Genomic DNA, 21,174 nt, shown 5'->3' with positions numbered 1-21,174 from the left:
TTTTGTTTTTTTTCTTCAACACCTGCCGCATTTTCTTGTCAATTAATTACGCAAGCGTGCAACGAAATCTTCCTTCGAGAAAAAAAGATTACAAATATGAAGGTTTAATATGCCGAATTGGTGTCCGCTTTCCATTTTTTTCTGTCACGTACACGTTACATGATATAATTTTTTTTTCTTTATGTTATTGTTCGAAATTCAGAATTTGTTGTGTTTTGTTTTTGCATGTTCGAACTCATAGAAAGAGAAAATAAGATATCGGCTAACGTGGTTTTCACACCAGTGCATGCGTAAAAAGTTATCCGATGGTTGTTTCCGTTTCATGTTTGATATTTTGAAAAGTGTTGCACAAAATCATTTTTGTCAAGTTTTACGAAATATCAAAATATCATACTGCCACAATTACGAAATTTGACATTATTCGAATAAATGTATGTAATACATGGAAAACTGTCGAGTAAATATCCCGTTTACAGTAACTATGCTATTTGAAATTACGTTAAATCGCGGAAATCTATATTTGTTATCATCAGAGGAATAGTGGGTGACAATCTGTTGATTCAACCACACTATATCGTGACAGTTTCAAGAAATTGAACACTTAATTGCGCGTGCGCCAATATTTTCATCCGTTTAGACAGGCTGGCCAACATCGCTTGCAGGTTTGCTTCGCTACGCGAACTGTCAATACGCACGGAATCGTTTCGATGTTATAATGACCTAAATGTGGATCGGATAGTCACGTTTCGACTACCTCAAATTCTCAATGCAACGTAACTCCGAATTACGAATTTTTACAGCCGTCTCACGACGAGTTGGTCAACCTGGCAAGCAGAGGAATACCTGCGCGAATCGTTTGAATCTACCAATTGAATCGGTTGATCTGGCGCATGCGCATTCGGTTATCGAGCTCCTCCCCGACAGTAAAATATATAAACTTGGTTGTTGCGCATTATATGCGATTACCGTTGTTGCGTTCAGCCATTATCAAGTTTTTGCACTGGTACCAGCTGTACACGCGCGGTAAAAATTGAACATAACCTCAAAGCGTTATGGAACCTCGAAGGCGCGTATATGGTGGTTTAATGAGGTAGGTTCATTTATAACACTGCCATTAAATATTCCCACGGATGCGCGGCCACTGCGGGCTGCTACCGTAGGTACCTGCGAGGTCGGCGACCCTTCATCCCACCTCCCCCTCCCCCTCGGCCCTCCTCAACCTTCTCGCTTCCTCTTCAGATCCTAGGCCGAACCAACGCGCATAGATCTTGCCGATATGCTCTCGCAGGTCGATCTGTCAGTTCGCTGCAGATTAATCGCCTCCTCTTTCCGCATCGGGACAGGAAATACAACCGTTGGTTCGTTGGTTGGTTGGTTGGTTGGTTGATTGGTGGTCTGCAGGTGTATTATACACAGAGTAGATTTCGCCGTGTCGGGAGTTTCATCGGGTCATTAATATACGGGGTATCTACCGCTTGGAATTTTGTGGAATGCCACGTGGTGTGAGATAATTGAGGAATAGATCGGCGCCTCGCTTGTGTTTCGCTATTAATTTGTCAGTTCGTGACTTCATTTTCGCAGCAATTTATTTAGCTCGTCTTTTTCTTATCTGAATGTAAAGTAAGTCGAGCGTGTAAACTGGATTACTGGAATTAAGTCCTAGCCGTGTGTGTTGTAATATATTCAATTAGCTTATCTGATTTACCGTTGGAAAGGGTGTTTTAACTTTGACGCACAACGTTTTCACGAAGTCTCAGACAAGCTACCTCAAAATTTAATGCTGATTCTATTATCGGCCAGTCTTTTAAGCTTTTTCGCTTGTGTAAGATCAATGGGATATAAATTACCAATCGCTTATCCGAATTCAAAAGTTTCTCTCGTCGTTGTGATAAACTCCAGTGATTCCGGTTTACACCAAGCGTGAATTTACTCGGCTTCGAGCGCTTTCAAATCAATTACAAGTCTGACTACGGAAAATTATCCTCGATTAATTTCAGTTCAGATTTTAAGAAAATCTCAAATTCAATTTAAAACACATTTTAATCCGTGATGTTCAAATCAATTACAAATATCAATTATTCTACCAATATTAATTTCACAGATTTTTTTCTAAATCCGATTCGAGGAACGGAGCGTGTAAAGTGTATGGCATGTATATTGTAATCTATATCTACTTACGTCAAAGAGACACGCGAGGCACGCGACGCACGGACCTCAAAGCTCTGCCGGTAAAGAAGGGATCCCGGGTGAGGTCGAGGAAGAGTTGGCGCCACGGCTCCTCTTCACCCCCACCCCGAAACCCATCCTGATAATGTCAACATCGTGACATCGGCGTTGCATCTTCTGTATAATCGCACACACAGCCCCAACATGCACAAGGCGCTCTACAATTTTTTTTTTTTTTTTTTTACAGATAAGTAGTTCCGGAAGGTCTTGTATGCATTACATAGGCGTAGATACGTGTAGTAACCTGTTTGACTAACAATAAGGGGGCTATAAACAGTGCACGTCTATCTTTTAATGTATCTACGTAGTTTTGACAAATTTTGGGGTTATTTGTATTATGATTTTGGAATTTCACGCTATATGTGCGGTGATGATAAAATAGACTTGAAGATTTCGCGGGGCGTATTTTTTATAACGCAAAACGGCATTTATCTAGTCTATGGGATTTAGAATTCACACGCGGTGTCGCAATTTAAGAAAATATACGGTCATGTTGGAGATTCTGTAACATACCAAGGCGATAATTAACGTCAATTTTTGTCTCCCGAGTGAAGATCTTCGTTCGAAATCTGCTGTGCCTTCGAATTTTATGACTACAAAATGTAAATATTCATTGAAATCGTTGAAATTGTCTGTTTAAATCTTGAAAAAGACTTACCGGGTAATATTTATTGATTTGTTTATTCTCTTTCTATTCTGACAAATTATTAAAACTACGAAAAATGTTTGAGAATATTTGTTATTTTTTGAAACCATTTGATGTCCGTAAAATTAGGTGAAGCCGTTGTAACTTTGAATCTGACAAACTTTAAACAAATTCATAACGGGAGAATAACAATATTTTTTGAGAAATGAAATACGTGTAATTCGTCCTACAGGATTTGAAACTCTAATACATAATATTCATTATATTCAATTTGTTTTTTCCAGAATGGATATTTTTTTAACAGATAGTCGATTTGTCGATAACATTAGTGTAAATATTGAAAAAGCATCATTTTTACAACTACTTTTTACTGTCGTATAATTGACAGTCCCTCATCGACGTCTTACGATAGATTGAACAAAATACTTGAACGCTTATGATGATATAACTGAAAAATATCAATTCCTACTTGACAAAATTCGAAGCACTGAATTTGTCAGCAATAATTAACTGTAAAATCACAGAGAAAAAGTAAACAAGAAAAAGGAACACGAAACTCGCAATTACGTTGAGTATAATATCATTGATAGAAAGTCACTGTATTGCAATTGAAGTTTTGCATGAAATTTATAGAAAAATTTGATAACCCATCGTATTGTTTCGCTAAAATTTAAAATAAACTTTTTTATTCCCCTTCTGATCACCGCATCAATTTTTTCCACGGTACGAAGCCCCCTTAATTGCGTGTACAAACACCTCGTTGCATTAAAGCTGCAACAATAATTCTCTCGAGATGCTCACGCACGGTTTTATTACGCCACTTACTTATTATTATACGTACTATAACGCATACCTATAATAGCTGTACTTTCATGCGAACCGAGGGATTTTTCGCTCGCGTAAATTATCATGGAAAGTAAAAAATTTCGCCCGAGTCTGCCGATCACGGTGTGTTGCGGTGCCGCGGTTCGCCCTTCGTTAACCTTTCTGGCCCTTGAGTAGGGCCGACTGGTTCCTTCTCGTTCACCTTCAGGGCGGTCCGGACGCCCGGCAGGTCCGAAGGGTCAAATTGAAATTGGGATGTAACGTGAATTTTGTGAAAAATTATTTTCAAATATTTCATCGTACCTACCGGCATGCGTTTGAAGCCGAATTATCACATGCTTCGTATAACTTACGCTGTAAAACGAAGCGGGTACTTATTTACAATAAATAAACGACCACGAGTACGCACACTGAGAAAAATTCAGTAAAACATGTATCGTTGAAAAAAACTGTTTTAATATTGTTGGAATTGCGAAAAACGAGGTACGCGTAACTATTTTGCGCTATCGTCGATTCTTTTTTGGTAATTGCAACGCAAAAGCAGTTTCTGAGGTTTACTCTACTGTTTTAGTTAAACAAGGCTTTAACCGTCAATTTGTCGTTGCACAAGCATTAAATCTTCGCAACAGTTGCAAGAAAATATAGCAACAGTGATCGCAATGAGAAAGAATATTAACGGATACTAGACTTTTCGGTAACAGCTAGAAAACTAATTTTCATTTTCTACCTAGAACTACATTTCTCGATCGTGGTAAAAAATGAAAATAGTTTATTAGATAAATCAGTTGTTTAAGTTAACACCATTGTTTGAGTCAAATTTTTTTCACTAACAACTAGAATAAATATCGTCAAACGATAAATACTATTCAAATAATTGAAAAAACCCTTTTACTTACTTCCGAGTAAAATTTACCATTATCGTAAAAACGTAATTCAAATGAGGTGAATATCTTAGGGATTGAAAACCTCTCAATTGTCAAGTACAATTCGACTGTTTCAACTCTTTCAATCCCTTTCTTCCGACAATTTTGCTTCGCGTGGACTTCACCTCTGAAATATCCGGAACACACCTGCCTCTCACCGCATAAATAACGAAGGCAGGGTCTAAGGTACACATTAAATCGAGTACCTGCAGTATAACCTGTATAAAAGAATTATAAAAAGAAAGAAGTGAAAAAATAAATAAATAAATAAAAAAAATAAAAAAATAAAAAAAAAATTCACAGGCACATACGTTTACTACACAAGACCGCCGACAGGAAGAATCTCGCCGAACGTAACGTGGCGTCTGTATTGAATCGCGTTTAACAGTATATGTGCCGAAGCAGCCTACCGGAACATAGTTGCGAGATGTGATCTCGCATCGGGCTGCAGACGTGTTCGGGTAGGGTTAGGTCTCCTATATATACGTATACACGCGATACAGGCGTATATGATCTTGAACGAGAGAGGAATGGACTTACACTTGTCCCATTTACGGTTACATTTGCGTTACGCAACGGAGATGCCGCTCGGCTAAGTAACAGCGTGGTCGTTGCACCGACCGAGGTGCGTATAGAGAGATACCTGCGCACAGTTACCTCGGCCCTTCGTACATGATACGAAAAATTACGAGAAAGAATCAAAATTTTTTTAATAATTTATCAACAATTCTTTAGTATCTAGTTTTTTTCGGGTGTATTTAATGCAATTTAAGTGGGCAGACGAGGCGAGTCTGGATCAGATTCCCGTACCGATGATTTTCGATCGATCGTACTAGAAAATGATTTCCGTATTGGTAAATTTATAATTCATTTCACGATTAATTTGTCTTAAGTTCTTGAGGGGGAACTCCAGTGAAATTTTGATTATATACAGAGTTTTTCGTTTTTCAAACGACTAGAAAAGATTTATGGATTGTAAAACCTTTTTCGAAGTCATTGATATCGTACAATTATATAGATTTTAGAGCGTTATTTGAAGTTGTGGTACCTAGTAGGGATGGTTTTCTACTCTTATTTAACATCATCGGTACAATTTGCTAGACATTTTTTAAACGGATTCGTGATTTTTTCCCTCTAACTTGTGATTCAGATGGCAGGTACGGGCCATTCGCTCTTCATCTGACAAGCAGACAGATTTATTGTGATGAAAAAATAAAAAACTTTTTTCACCTACATTTACATATCATACTCACGATGTAAACTAATTTTATTATGTCCGTATAAAAATTAAAGTGAAACATTTCTGTCGGTAACCATAATTTCATTTCTTTCGCTTATAAAAACCATAAGCAAGAAAAAAAAATCTATGTAGCTGCTGTGCTGGATAAAGAACTATCACTCGGTAAATAGTCTACAAATTCCTAGCAAGCGAAAATTTTTTTTTACCGATTTTTCGTTTCACCGATTAACTTTCGTAATTGCGTATAAAACTGATGCGTATTATTCTTTTTTTATTTTCCAGGACGAACAAGTACCTGCAAAAGTCCTCGATAAGCCGAGTCTGCGCTGTCGGAGGATTTTTTATCAGTATACCTGTATTTTTGACTGGTAAGTTAAGTTCGATGTATTAGATATTGTCATAATCGCAGTATAATTGGATGCGGTAATTCCTATCTTCACCGTGTGTATATTTGGTAAATTGATGGGGTCATAGGTATCCAGGCATACATAAAGACCCGCAGCATAAATAATTACACTTGGTTGAATGGCGGTGTGAAGACGATATTGTATTCGTGACGCGGAACGCGTAACGCGTAACGCGTGTTCGAACGTAAACGTGACTGAAAAATGAATGGGAATTAGTTAGCATGGTTGCTGCAGTAGAAACGGGATATATGTACATTTGCTTTTCTTTCTTTTCTTTATTTGTTTTTCATTTAATTTGAAGAAGAATCAGGAACATCACCTATATTTTCCAATATTCCGGTTTATTGATTATTAGATGAAAGCTGCTCTTTTAGATTCGTTTAACCATACTGTTGATCAATCAAATTATGCAAACAGTTTCACAAGATCTCTTGGACTTCTCTCCGATCGCTATGTAAGAATTAAATATACCTGGAAATCTTCGCGAGACTTCAAGGAATTCAAAAGATTTTATCTAGATTTCAGAAAACTTCACAAAATTTCGTAAAATTTCCACGGCGTTGGCACGATTTTAATAAGGTTTTCTAAGACTTTATGGTAGACTTCAAATATTTCCCAATGTTCGGAAAATTTCATAGGATTTTCAATATACGTGGGTATTACGAGCATATCGTCGAAACCACTTTAAAAATTATTAATCCCTCGGTTTAAGGTATTGCACGTATAATCCGAGAGAAAAATTCCATCTTCGCAACTGTACAATATCATTTCCTCTATAATTTGCTCACTTTTCTCTATATCCATTAATAATAAATATTCATACTAAAGTGTTTAGAGAACACGTAGTTAAATTTTAATTCTAGAAGAATTCCGTATAGGTATTTCCATCGGTTAATTATGATGTCGTAAATATAAAACCGTTATATGTAACCATCGAATGATCAATTACCGTCTATTCTTTTTCTTCTCCCCATGCAGGTATGATACTGTATACGTTTGTACAGTTTCATTCGACACCAGCGATAGTAACGTCGGTGTTTATCGGTCTTGGTATAATATTCTGCGGCTGTGCAATGGTCCATAACGTCTTCGTGTGGCAGAGGGTAAGTCTTACAATAATTTATCACCAATTTACCAATATATCAGTTCCTCTATAATCCCCCCACCTCCCTCTGACCCAAGGTAAAGATCATATATCCCGAAGCGTGGCAGCGTTTAATCCGCAAAACGACGCCGCCGACGACCCGCTTAATAGATCCAACTATTATATCTCTATACCAAGAGGAAACGGTGAAACTTAACAGGCCGAATGAACGACTGCGCAAGCGTGAAATAACTCAACTCTATTGGTCGGGGAGATAACGCCGTGGCAATATTTTCATTCGCAAGACAGGGCAGCCAACTTGAGATGTCAAACTCTTCCGCGTCAAGTGGCAAATTGAAATTGTGTCGTTGTCAGTTAAAAAGCGGTCTAACAAATCTCCTTGATTCGCTACATCAACTATTTGAGATCAGTTTAACCCAAGAAATTTCTCATCGCTTATACGATCTTCGTTTGGCAGCTGTAGCTCGATTAGGCAGGCCACGTGAAAAGACGAGATTTTGTCCGAAAAAGCTCGCGCATGCGCGGTAAAACGTTCAATCCGCCTGTTTCACCGTTTCCTCTCGGTATGTATACAGTCTGTTTACATATCGCGTACTACGACGTCTGTGGCGCCATTGACGATTAATCATTAATCCCGATTAAACATTACAGAAGTGTAAACCGTAACCTGTAATATAAACTCAATGAAAAGGTGAAAGCCATGAAAACAGATAGAAGAAAATAAAAATCAATAACAACATCCTCCCAGCAATAATATTTATTCTTCTCGCAGGAGAAGACGAACGCGATCAAAGCGTTGGCCCGCGAACAGTGTGAGGCGGCTGCACAGCTGCAGAGGCAACAAATCCAGCAGCAGCAACAGCTACAGCAGCAACATCAGCATCACCAGCATCACCAGAAGCATCATCAGCATCAGGGACAGAGTCAGCATCACAGTCAAAGGGGGACTTTGAACCAGTCGGCTCTGAGTTCGGGGAGCCGAGGGGGCCAGAAAACGGTCGCAATCCCGCAGACTCACTCGACGGCCACGCTGCCCGGCACACACGGGAGCCGAGGTCATCCCTATCACCCCCATAACCATCACCATGCCTCGGTTACGCCCGCGGGGGCGCAGAGTCACCTTCAACAGATCGTCGCCGGCTCCCACAGGAACATAGCCACGCCCCCGACCCCCGGGAACCTCTCGCCGCCAAGTCCGAGCCACAAACACAACAGGTCGCACGTTCTGGCGAGGGATGTCAGCGGTAGTGTCAGCCCCGGTCTTCCTACCGCGACCCTTGACCTCAGCAGCGCGGCGAACACGAACAGTCCTCACGAGCTGTCGACTCTCGTGTAGTAACGAAATCGAACGCGCCTTGAAATTTGACAAGGTTTTTTTTTTGTTTTTTTTTTTTTGTTTTTTTTTTCTCGTTTTTGTCCGAGAACGGCGTACGGAAACGATAATACGTAATTGATTGATTCGGTCGTTGAGAACTCGGTAAATGCCATTTCGAGATACGTTTTTTTCTTTTTTGTGTTCGTGCAGCGCAATGGTTACCGTTAGAAATTTTTTTGTTCTACTCAATACCGAGGGAAAATTTTTTACAACGAATTTTAATCGAAACAAAGACGAAAAATTTCGCAAAAGTGATTACGAGTCTATATTGAAATCTTACACGATGCTAGTTTGTTAAATCCAACTGAGTGGTGAAAATTGCAGTTTTTGGAAATGGAAAATTTGCTACCTAAATGTGCGAGAAGTGTGAATGAAGAATTAATGCAACCGAATTTTTATTGGTAAACAATAAACATTTTTTTTTTTTTTATGTAATTTAGAACGAAAATCTTAACTGATTTATTTCACTGATACAGTTTTTTGGCAGCAATTATAATATTACTACGTAAGAGAGCTGATTAACCTTGACGAGTGGCTATCGTAAGAGTCGCGTTTTGGTATAGCGTTTTCCGAGTGAATGTAGGTTGATTAATTATTATTTTTCAATGTACAAAACCATTTGAAAGCAAGAGTGAAAGATGAACGAAATGAAAGTTGACTCATTCGTCTAGTTGAATCGATCAATTATTTTTATGTAACACTGGTATGGTTTACGCATCGTTCTTTGTCTGCGTTCCGAGCGTAAAGTAATCGTTTTAGCTACAGTACAAAACAAAGCTTTGCAGCACGTAAAAGTGCACTTTCACGTACTAGTACTTAAAAGTGCTCTTTATTGTACTCCGTTAAAGAAAAGAACTTGCAAACCACACTCTTGTTACATAAAGTATCGTAGGCACCATGGAGGCAAAGTCTTTTTCACCTTGCGTATTTGGAATATTCGTCTTCCGCTTGCGAACGCGTTCGCATACGATTCATATTGCAAACTTACGCTCGGGGTAAAAAGACCTACTTTGCCTCCTTAGTGTACAATCTACTATTATCTGTGCGGGTGTCTCTCACGAGGAATTCTATTTTAGACACGCTGCAAGTACATTTCGGCTAAGTTGTTTGCCTGCGAGCTATTAAACCATGATACAGTTGAACCTCTTAAGACCAAGGAATTGTACTGTGGTTACGGGGAATTTCATGGAATCTGGTAGAATCTGAAAAACTTGTAACTATCGGGGAATTTTTCATTTTATGAAAAAATCTAGAATTGTTACATTTTTCGAACGGTAAAATATTTTTTTCTCTAAATTCCAGTAGATACCCTCAGTGAATTTCTGTATTTCTAATATCAATACACCGTTCTTGATGTTAATTTGTGATTTATGAGTGTTATATCGGAGTGTTCAGAAAATTTGAAAACCCGTTGAACTTGTGAAATACCGTGAAACTCAGTTTCGAATGGTTTTTGGATCATCGATTCAATTGGAATTGAAATGGAATATCCCTATGTAAAATATCAACAAATTCAGAAAATTCTCAACGTGCTGAAAGCTTGCAATGATCATTTGGTAGTCATTTTCATAAATTGCGTTTATTTTTCAACTTTATATCTTTGCACCTCCCTGGAGTTACTAGAGAATTAGTAAAGCTCAAATAAAATGCTCGCAACATAATAAATTGTATATCTAATTGCATCTATCGTTGTTGAATGTTCTTACTGGATTTCGAGAGATTTCGATGAAGAATGTCAAGTCCTGCCAGTCTTAGGAAAATCGTTTCTACTTTGACTGCATCAATGAACAGTAGTCGCGGCGTATTACGGATTCAGACTTTCACCTAATTATACTTCGAAAGCGTTGAATGAATTGGTGCAGCCACACTGCGTACGTTATCAAAAAATTCCCGCAAGAGAAACGCCAGTGTCTTCTAAACGTCTCTCATGCACGTATTAAAGTGTATATATAACCATATTACTTGCGTACTTTAGTATTTGTAGTATAGTATACATAGATTTAGGAACTTGAGCCGTGTCTTGCGATCTATCGCGTGTCTATTTTTGTTACACGTTACTTGAATGCCATTATTGTAGATATATACATATTTAAGACAATCGTAAATAGAAATATAAATACAAACGATCATTGCCACGAATCAAAAAAAAAAAAAATAATCGAAAACCTAAAAACGCGAATTGAATTATTTGCTCGCACGTTGTCGGCGTGCAGACGAAATATCGAGAGACCCACAATTAAATGTGGGAAAAACAGTCAGTGCCTTAGTAATACAAGTTTGACCTAAAGTTTTGTTCGACACAAACGTTCAAATACAAGCCGTAAAATGAGCGTCAAAATCGAACGGAAGGTTATTGGGGGCATTAGAATTTTTATCTCTTTTTTTATGTATAAAAAAAGACTTTTTAATGTGCTCCATTCATGAATTAAACGTTGCCTGCTGTATAAAAAACACTTTGAGGGTACTACGATTACCGTTTTCCTCGATAAAAGTGATCGAATACGGCAGTTTCTCTGCAATGATGTTAGCATTTCAATATAAGTAATGATTACCAATCAATGATTATACGAGAGCGAGAATCGTAGTAACAAAACTACAGGCGATACCGATCATTTCCGTGATTGAAATGATTTGCGAAATTTGTTTCGCGGGAGACTTTTATTTTCTTTGTCGAAATGACGGAGTCGCTTGTTTTATTGTTTAACTTTTTAAGATTGTTTTCAACTCTTTGCTAACCCTGCAGAACGCATTTAGAAGCAAAGAGACGAAACTGCGTCATTATATCAATTTTCAAATTGTGTACCGAAAGTGTAAATATGAGTTTAAGTGCCTTAGGCTTAACGAAGTCCGATTTAAATAATAATTTTCTGCAAAGGATATTTTGGTTCCCATTTTTTTCTATATTTTCGTCTATTTATAATAGTGAACTGGGCAGGGTAAAAACGAAAAACAAAACAAAAATGAAAATATGTAAATTATACGATTATAACAAATAGTAACAAACAACCGTAATAAAAATACTTATAACAGTAATAAAAATAATAATAGTAGAAATCATTAATATAGGACGTATACGTTTTGCCATTCTGTAAGTAGTGTAGTTATAATTGATCTACCTATATATTTATACATGTATGTAGAATTTATATATTATATAGTAAGGAAGGAAAACAAATAAAGAATGAAGAAATAAATTATTGGGTCCATACACACATTAATGTACGGTACAAAAGTGTTTTAGCTTTCTGTACTATATATACAAAATACATATAATATAAATGAAATACAAGTTGAATTTGTGTATGTATACTCAGCTGTATAATGTAGTTAAGAGAAAATAAATTATTCTGAAATTTTATCACGTGCTGTAACTAAGAGGAGAAAAAGTATGGAGTTGAAAATAAGAAGAAATTTGCGAAGTATAAATAAAATAATAAAATCCTCAGCAGATGTACTTCAGGTAAAAGCTGAGGGCACCCTACTCGTTTACATTCAACTGTAAATATTCCGGCTAATCCGTAGAGACGTTGCTGAGTCACGCGAGAAACGTCACTTGTTCAATTCAAATTTTTATTTTACCCGTAATAAATCTTGTCCAATTTAAATTCTTCCTTTACCTCTCGGCCTTGACGCTCTGCGTTCACGACTCTGCAGGACTATTACCGGAGTGCCCAAAACTAATCGTTTTAACGCTTCACCGTGTACCTAAACCTCCGGAACTTTATTCCGTGGCTAATTGTAAGGGGATGTCAGGATTTCGAATGACGAAGTCTGAAACGAAGCACAAGGTCACTTTCTTTCAGTTTTCCGAGTTATTCGAATTTAACTCGTTGTTTCACCAACAAATTTGATCATTTGCTGCGAAACATAGTCCTTTCTTACAAATATATAAACAATTCTTGAGAACTAAACAAGTGGAATGTGTCAAGTTTTTATTCCCGGAATTTTGTTTAGAATTATCAAAACTAAAGTCCACCTCATTCGATTTGTGGCGAGCTAATGTCTACATCTCCGGATGTATATTCTATTACATCGAGCTACTTTGTGTTTAAGAAAAATAACATCTTTCGTTTACTGTCGAATGCTTATCATCGTTCTCAGGAGCTTTTTTTTTAAACAAATAATATAATTTTTTATTCATGCAATTGACCATTTCAAAGTTGAAGACTATCGTAAGTACAAAAAGAAAACTTGTCCCGGAATCGATTTGTACGATCATTTCTAGACTAATTGGACCCTCAGGAACACAAAAAAGACATCAAAGATAGCAAAGGACCAGCAGCAAAGGAATTTGGAAGGAAATCTGTCGTTTTTCGAGTGTAACTCTTCATCCGTTGCTCGCAGCTTATTCGGAATTTGCGCAATCGATTCCTCCCGCAAAGTTACGTCGATATAGTGCATCAAAGAATTGTTTCAAGTATCATCCGAAATCGTCAAAATTTTCAGCAAAAATCCAAAGTGGTTAGCATTACTTCTTTCGTAATTTTTGGAGCAAAAAATTCCTAGTCTTATTAGTATTTCTTCTGTTACTACATGCGAAAAACAAATATTCGGTACCTGGGAAATCCTAATCTTAACTATTCAAAACCGGTATAGTCGGATAATTTTACTTTAAATATAATTATATGTTATTAACAACGTGTAGGTACTTATGTGTTTCAGTGGAAAGCTACATTTTTTTTTTAAGTTAACGAGTATCCGACGAAACATCGCGCAATTCTTCCAAAGAACGTTAGTTTAGGCTTCGTAATTTGATAAGAAAAATTAGAGAATAAGAATTGTAGAAGCTACTCAGAAAATTATACGTTTCAATCAACAAACGTATTAATTGCATCTTCCATGATTTCATTCAATCTTTGTCGAAATTTGTCCAACGGGCAGAAAATCTGATGGTACAAGGAATTCATCGAAAAATGTGACAGTGCCTAAACTGCTAAATAAAATGCCGTACCATATGTTCAGTTGCCCGCAGACAGGCGTTTAACATTTGTGGGTGTATGTTGGGTTGCCTATTGTAAGGCGTGTCTATAAGCTCGCCTACGAATAGGCATTCCGAGTTCATTCGAGTATGTTAAGTTGTCCTTATAAAGGCACTCATCGTCAGTGCAAACTAAGCTGTACGTTTGATTCTCGACTCTTGTGCTGGAGCTGTTATTTACTTCTCTACAGCTTCTAAAATTTACTACGGGATGGAAATACAAACAACGTAGCTACCGTTTGAAATGCACTTGCAAAGAACGAGGTCGGTGGTTTGTCCATAGCAGGAAGATGCGGTGGTTCTTCCTGGAGTTACAGCGGTTTGATAATCCTGAGTGCATGTACGTATGTTTCGATATGAATTGATATACAAACTGACAAACCACAAGTGAGAGAGTTTATTTCATCAATATTCGCTCTTACGCTGTGGTAAAGTTTACCTCCGCAATCCATATAAAAAGAACGAACCGTAAATGCTGCTAAATGTTTATTACTACCCCAAAAATGTTCTGCGAGATGGTAAGACCAGTACACGATCGAGGTGGCGCCTTCACGGTATCGCGTTGAAAATTCAATGCACCCCTTGGGCTTCAAATGAAGCGCATTTAAAATTTGTTAGCGAGTCTTGTAGGATGATTAGCGGCGATTCATTTAGTCATTAGAGCGGTCGAATAATCAGATTAACGATTTTACAACGTGGTATGTGCATGTTACTTCGATTAACACAAATTGATGCATTTTCGGAGACAAGTTAAGAGATTGCAAACATTAACTTAGATCAGATCCACGTGGAACACTCCATCTATTAGAGATCCATACAGAATCCACAGCTCCACCAAAGTTCCACATCGATGGTCGATCTCTAATAGACATCTACAATACCTATGTTCATATTAAAGCCGGTGATGGATATTCATAGGATGTCTATCAATTTCCATGCACATAAGTCGAGGTACTATAGACATTACAGACAACCGTATATGAAAGTGATCTTGACCTCGTGGTTTGAATGTTGTGAAAGGATCTTGAATATAGGTCTTGTATTAACAACAAATATTTTTTGTTTATACAAGATCTGTATATCCAAGATCCTTCCACAACATTATAGACAACCACCAAAGGATGTCCATTGGAGGTGCAATTTCATCTCCACAAAATTCATGAGAACTTTAATGGAGATCCGTGTAGATATCTACTAGAGTTCTACTAGATGTGTAACAAGCGGTCATTGAGATCTTTTATAGAGCTCTATTGTATGTCATTTCGGTTGAAACGAAGAGAAGAATAGAGGTATTGCATATCAATCATACGGATGCCCATGGTATGTCCATTAGACGTAAGTGTTCCGTATGGGGATATGATGAATAAGAATTTCAGTTATCGTAATAATTTCATGCCAAAAACATAATTACAGGTGGGTATCAAAACATTCTGTTAAACTGAATTCTTATACCGGTTTAGTCAGAAATTATTTATCCACACGAGATCTACATGAAAACCTTTACTGAAACGCGTAGGAGCCATAATTCATTCCGAGATTATTAAATGCAGTTACATATTTCGAAAACTGGATGTCTTTATCGCGCTTATTCTTATTTACTTATTTTTTATACCGCGGTTTGCAATATGAGAAATAATGTATCGGATATAACGAAATTTTATTATACATGTGTAATGTAATGCTAATTTCTGTGACCCTCAGATGAGGACTCACCGTTGCCACTTTGGCGCGATTCTCTAATTATTGTGAACTACTAAGTTATAACAAAATGATATACGTTGGGAGCCAGGCGCTTCAGCGTCGAATTTCAAACAACAATACGAAATAATACGATAAATAACTTGAGAACCCGTTGTACGCCTGGCTAGGCTCAGGTAATCACACGAACTGGTAGAGATGCGGTACTCAAGGCAGCTTACGATAATTAAAAAATTAAAGAAATAAAGGATAAAGTCAAGTCAGAAAAGTTAACAGGTCAATCAGTCGATTATATTGTTGACTAGGCTTACACATTCGAGTCAGTCAAGTTAGATTACAAACGATAACAAGGATCAATAAGTCGGCAAAAATGGTTCACCAGATTTTCGATGGAATAAAATCAAAACGGTAGCTTTAAACAAGAGACGATAGTTAACAGAGAGAGTTGAGCGCAGGTTGGGTGAGGCGATATGACGCAAGAATTTACTTATGACTACACGTCACTGGCGGACGAGATTTTACGCAATTTCCAAAGAATGACACTACGAGAATTATTATTTTGTTAATCTAAAGCCAGAACTTTACTGTAAATAGATAGATAACCAAGTGACGATAGCACGGAAGATAGCAACAAAAGAGTGAGACAGACTTTACCATAGATTTTAACTCATAAGAAAGATTGACGTTAATTAATAATTTACGAAATCGGTAGTTTAGACGAGAGAATAGGAATTACTGTAAATTACGAGAGACAATTGACAAGTGCTATCACTAGGTAATCAAATCCTTAACTTACAATACTTGAAAGAATCGCGATTCAATTTACAGAGGGATTATAAAATATAATTTACGAAAGAACAGAAAATTGCGAGAGTGAGAAATTCAGAGAAGGGTTTGAACGATGAAGAAATACACCGTATTATGATAAAATCAGCGATGATACGCAGAACTTAAATTAACAAATAAGTACGGTATTGCAGAGAAATACAAAGAAAGAATAGCAAGTATGTAAACACAGTACAGAATTGCCAATGGCGATAGAACAAGTACGGTAGTACTTAGCGGCCTAATCTACGCTCAATAGTACACGATAGTAAATAAAATATAACAGGCTATACAAGGAATAAACTATAATGAGCACTACTCGCACAAAACGTTAAGGAGAAAGCAAAGTAAAGATAGCTCAAGATACGATGGAAATTACAGAAGCAGATTAATAGAAATTTACAGATAATCAGTGAGAAATTCACAAATACGAAAGAAATACTTATTCGGTAGTTACGAGGTCGCTCAAAGATACGGAATTAATTAATTATTGAAAGCATGCAGTCACACGACGGCTTAACGCAACTTAAATCCGTGGACCATGATTCACACCGAAACTGGCATCGCTCGATGCAACCAAGAAAAGATAAATAGGCCAAGAAAGAAAATATAAATTATGAGCAACTTCGTAACTATACAATAAAAAGGCAGAGGTCTTACCTTACAATTAGCTGGTGACTCCAGGCCCTCCAGGCACACAAGCACTGATTCTAATTTGAGATAAGCTTATCGGTAGCAAAGAAAAGGGTAAGAAGGAAGGTAATCAAAAGAAAGGAAAGAAGCTAAACGATAGTGGAACCGCGAGAAAACAGTAGCGATAGAACAAATGACAGCGATAGCGGTAAAGGAAGAAGGAAAGGTAACCGAAGGAAATCAAAACAAGAGCAAGGTAGCAGCGAAGCTGTCTCCCGGCGGGTTGAGGTTAGAATGCGCAGATTTCAGAATCCGGATCACCGATCTCGCCGGTGACGTCACGTGATTCTCCTTCTACTTGATTGGTCGTTCGTCCCCCACCACAATTGGGTCATCCCCCTTGTGGCGAGTATCGGTTACGATTACGTCACACATTTTCGAAGATTACTGATAGATGACACGTAATGTCCTGCCCGTGATAAAAAAAAATATGTGTTGGGTTTAACGGATCCAAATTTTATTCCTCGGAAATGAATTTTTTTTATAGATACGTTTACAGGAAAAGGGTTAGCGAATTGATGAAAAGTTCAGAAATATTTCACAAGAATTCCGTGTATCTCGGTGAACCTCGATTACAGACATTGAATGAAGCGAAGGTACCAACAGCCAAAGTTGTTATTATACTATCAAACGTTGGTATTGGGACGATGAACAGATGAATGTTGTGGAAATATAATTGTAAACAGATTTTGAGTTTGAATGTGCGATAAGGAATACTTAATTATTGCATACAGGATGATACGAGAAGGCGACAATGACAAAGACATTACTCTGAACGACTGGTTTTGAGTATGTTAGGAATCACCAATATTATGGTTGTCACTAATCTTGTATTGTAAAATTACCTGATTTTTCAAGTTTTCCTGGAACTATTCGTGTCTCTTAAAATTTAAACGATGAATGAAAATATTTAATCTGGTTCGTGTAAATTTTATTTAAGTAATTTTAAAGTGTTCGTACTTCATACATACTTCTAACTCTAACGTTAATTGAAATGGTAAAATGTTTGAATTTCAACTTTCAGTCTTTCCGGGAATTTACGAAAAATTCCTGATTTGCCCGTGATTTACCAGGTGAAACAAGAATCTCCGACGTTTTTAAAATTTTACACGTTTTATGGAATGGCAACACTGATCATATCTAATTTATACTTACTTTAGTATCTGAAGTTGTACATAAGTTGGCGTCCTCAGTATCCGATAAGTTCGTTCGATCTTTTGATCGTCATTTAAATCGTACTATTTGAAAGTTAGAAAATATACAATGTAGACTCAGGATGGTCAATTTTCTGCGCCAAATCGGTAAAGTGTCGAAAATCGAAGGGTATTTAACAGAAACGCATTATATAAACTTTCGTTTTACAGACGTTCTAACGTCAAAGGTTTTTGAATCTTCTACTATAGTTATGTTCCGTAGCAGATGCAAATACACCGACAACAAATCTTCGCGATGGTTTTTCTTCCTAGTTTAACGAAACTCTGCAGGATCGTACCTAAGCGAAAAATATTCGTAAACCGCGATAATTAGAGTCAACTTTAGAATTTACTCTCATTTGATTCGAATGAATTGTCCACGAGTTTCACGTCGCAGAAAATGATTTCTGGAATTGCGGAAATTTTTATTAATGTCGTAAAACAAGATGAATAGCAGAATGAAATCAGATTTCTGTATTATTGGACACCTAATATTGATTATATTTAAACAAAATTGAATCTCGGAGAAAAATCAACCAAAAATGAACTCCACAAAGTTCAAACTTTAAAAAAATTCGATTAATTTGTTATTATAAAATTGCAATAACTTTTTTTTTTAATTGAGATTTAGGGTATAGTTAATACGTTATAATCTATCAAAACTTTGGTTAATATTTCAAGCAGCTAGATAATATCCAACAACGGTTAATTCTCAACATATCGTGGCAAAATCGGATTTTACATAATTAACCTCATTACATTGGAACGCGATTATTATTATCGACCTGTGAACAACGTTCGATGGATTTTGTTATTTCATAATGTTATAATGAGAACTCGTAGGAAATTTATGTCAACTTTTGAATAAAAGTTCAGTAAATACACATAGTGGATAAGATGAAACGGGTTTGTAGTAATAATCGAAATGAATAAGACGTTTGCTGTCCAAATATATATTATAGTGTATATTACGTATACAGTCTAACTTAACTAAAATAAAAGCGATAATATACAACGCCGATATATACAAACTAAAAGTATAAAATAATGACGTACTAGTATATTAGTATAACGTGTAATACCTTATAAGATAGGATTAGTAATAAAGAGATAAATGAGAAAGAAAGAAAGAAAGAGAGAGAGAGAGAGAGAGAGAGAGAGAGAGAGAGAGAGAGAGAGAGAGAGAGAGAGAGAGAGAGAGAGAGAGAGAGAGAGAGAGAGAGAGAGAGAGAGAGAGAGTAAATATTAGCAAATAAAATAGAAAAAGATACACTCGTATTTAATCATATATTATAACTAATTGATTACATAGTATAGTAAATTATTAACGTAATAAAAACAAAAGAGAGCTGAAAGTTCGAGTTATGATATCATTATGTAGACACACCCCATAACCAAAACCGGACCGCCGTTAAACAATCAGCACTTTGAGAAACTCGAACAATATAATATGTATAAGTATTCCGTGTCCAATTATTACCCAGTCGTTAAACACATCGGACCCATAATCTTCCGCACATCGTTGCATTCACATAACACATATTTGTATAATAGTTGTTCCATTTCACAGAAATCGTACAATTTTTATTACGTTATTGTTATACCGTGCACAGTTCTTGGTGTACGTTTACTTATTCTCTCCGTCATGTACTACGCATTCATACGTAAGTGCGCATGCAAAACGCATACGTGTTTATAGGTATACATGTAAGCAGTATACTGCGATGTGAGAAACAGCGGAACACTTTCATTACAAACGAATCTCACCTCCTATAAATTTTATAATCTCGCTGCGCTATACGCTAGTGTATAAAATACCCTGCAATGTGTGTGCAATTCCGGTTTACATTTTTTATATCGATGCATCACCGAATCACGTATTGAAGAATAGAATCGCGGAGCACAACCTCGCGATCTTTGAAGGAAGCCCTCTTTGTCCGAATCGTGTATATTGTCAGTGTACAGGAACCCGTTAGTTTAGGAGCAGCGAACTTGACAATTAATCATTTGTCCTCTGTATTTTTCATTGCATTATTTTTCGTATCCTACATTTTCTCATCGTCGCGAAGTTGGCTTCAAGATAAACCGTCTATACGCGCAGAACCGCGTTCTGGTTCTCTCGAGCATTAATAAACCAAGAAATCGGATCAATACGTCAATTTCTATCACATTCTGGACGCGAATTGCGCTGCTCCCTGAAAACCCCGTTATATAACTAAATAAATTACGCTATACCATAAGTGCAACAATATGCAAAGTGATTTCTTAACGATCGCATGGTCCATCGTCTGCTAAAATTTAATCCGCACGCGCTGAAATTCGTGAACGGCTGTTCGCCAGGGTGACCAACCATAATAAACGTAACATCAAACGTTTTGACCATGGCCGCTGGCAGTTGTGCAAATTTTTCAGGTTACGCATATCGCGTCGAACCGTTTAAATTTATGACGGTTGGTCACCCTGACAAACGGCAGCTCTCGGATTGTCGCGCGTGCGCAGTGCGGTAGTTGGGAATTCACTCTGTATAGGTTACACACACTATCAATTCTAAGCATAAATATACACCTACCCTACTGCACTATGTATTTATATATCATACAACGTCTCGGCGGTGCACGCATCGGCGAATCCCCGGATTTCGTTAATAAACTCTCGATATTCTACAAGCATCGAGTTTCGCACTGACGAGAAAATTTGTCCTTCGAAAAGCCACTAGATCGTGGTTCCGTATGGAGATTCGTCTGTTACGCATAGACGTGCAACTATGTGTATGTATAGTTGCCGCGTAGTAAAAAATAGTAAATTCGTACCGCGAAGCTTGGAGAGTCTGTTATATTTATAGCTATCACGCGATCGGTTGATTGTCCATTTTCACTCCTAAATCTTTCAATCGAGTCTGATCGAGTTCTGATACAACGCGATTAATACCTGTTCAGAGAGTGGCACGCCTGCATAGCCTCACGAAACGTGCGCGACGCAATAATTACGCTGACTTTTATTTCGAGATCATTTCTTCTACGTCTTTTTTTTTTTTTTCTTC

General features: G+C 37.2%; 1 protein-coding gene across 2 annotated transcripts in view; it reads left to right on the top strand.

Annotated features, from left to right (window-relative positions):
• Nucleotides 1–12,103, top strand: part of LOC124178844 — a 49,336-nt gene extending 37,233 nt beyond the window's left edge. For both annotated transcript variants that reach the window (XM_046562576.1, XM_046562577.1), the window contains exons 3-5: nucleotides 6,143–6,228; nucleotides 7,246–7,370; nucleotides 8,145–12,103. In XM_046562576.1, coding sequence (XP_046418532.1) covers nucleotides 6,143–6,228; nucleotides 7,246–7,370; nucleotides 8,145–8,708 — 775 coding nt within the window. In that variant the 3' untranslated portion in view covers nucleotides 8,709–12,103. The remainder of the gene's footprint in view (nucleotides 1–6,142; nucleotides 6,229–7,245; nucleotides 7,371–8,144) is intronic.
• Nucleotides 12,104–21,174: the final 9,071 nt, after the last annotated feature.

This window comes from Neodiprion fabricii, chromosome 3 (genome assembly GCF_021155785.1).
Source record: "Neodiprion fabricii isolate iyNeoFabr1 chromosome 3, iyNeoFabr1.1, whole genome shotgun sequence".
NCBI classification, from domain to species: domain Eukaryota; kingdom Metazoa; phylum Arthropoda; class Insecta; order Hymenoptera; family Diprionidae; genus Neodiprion; species Neodiprion fabricii.
This window is presented reverse-complemented; position numbering and strand designations above follow the sequence as displayed.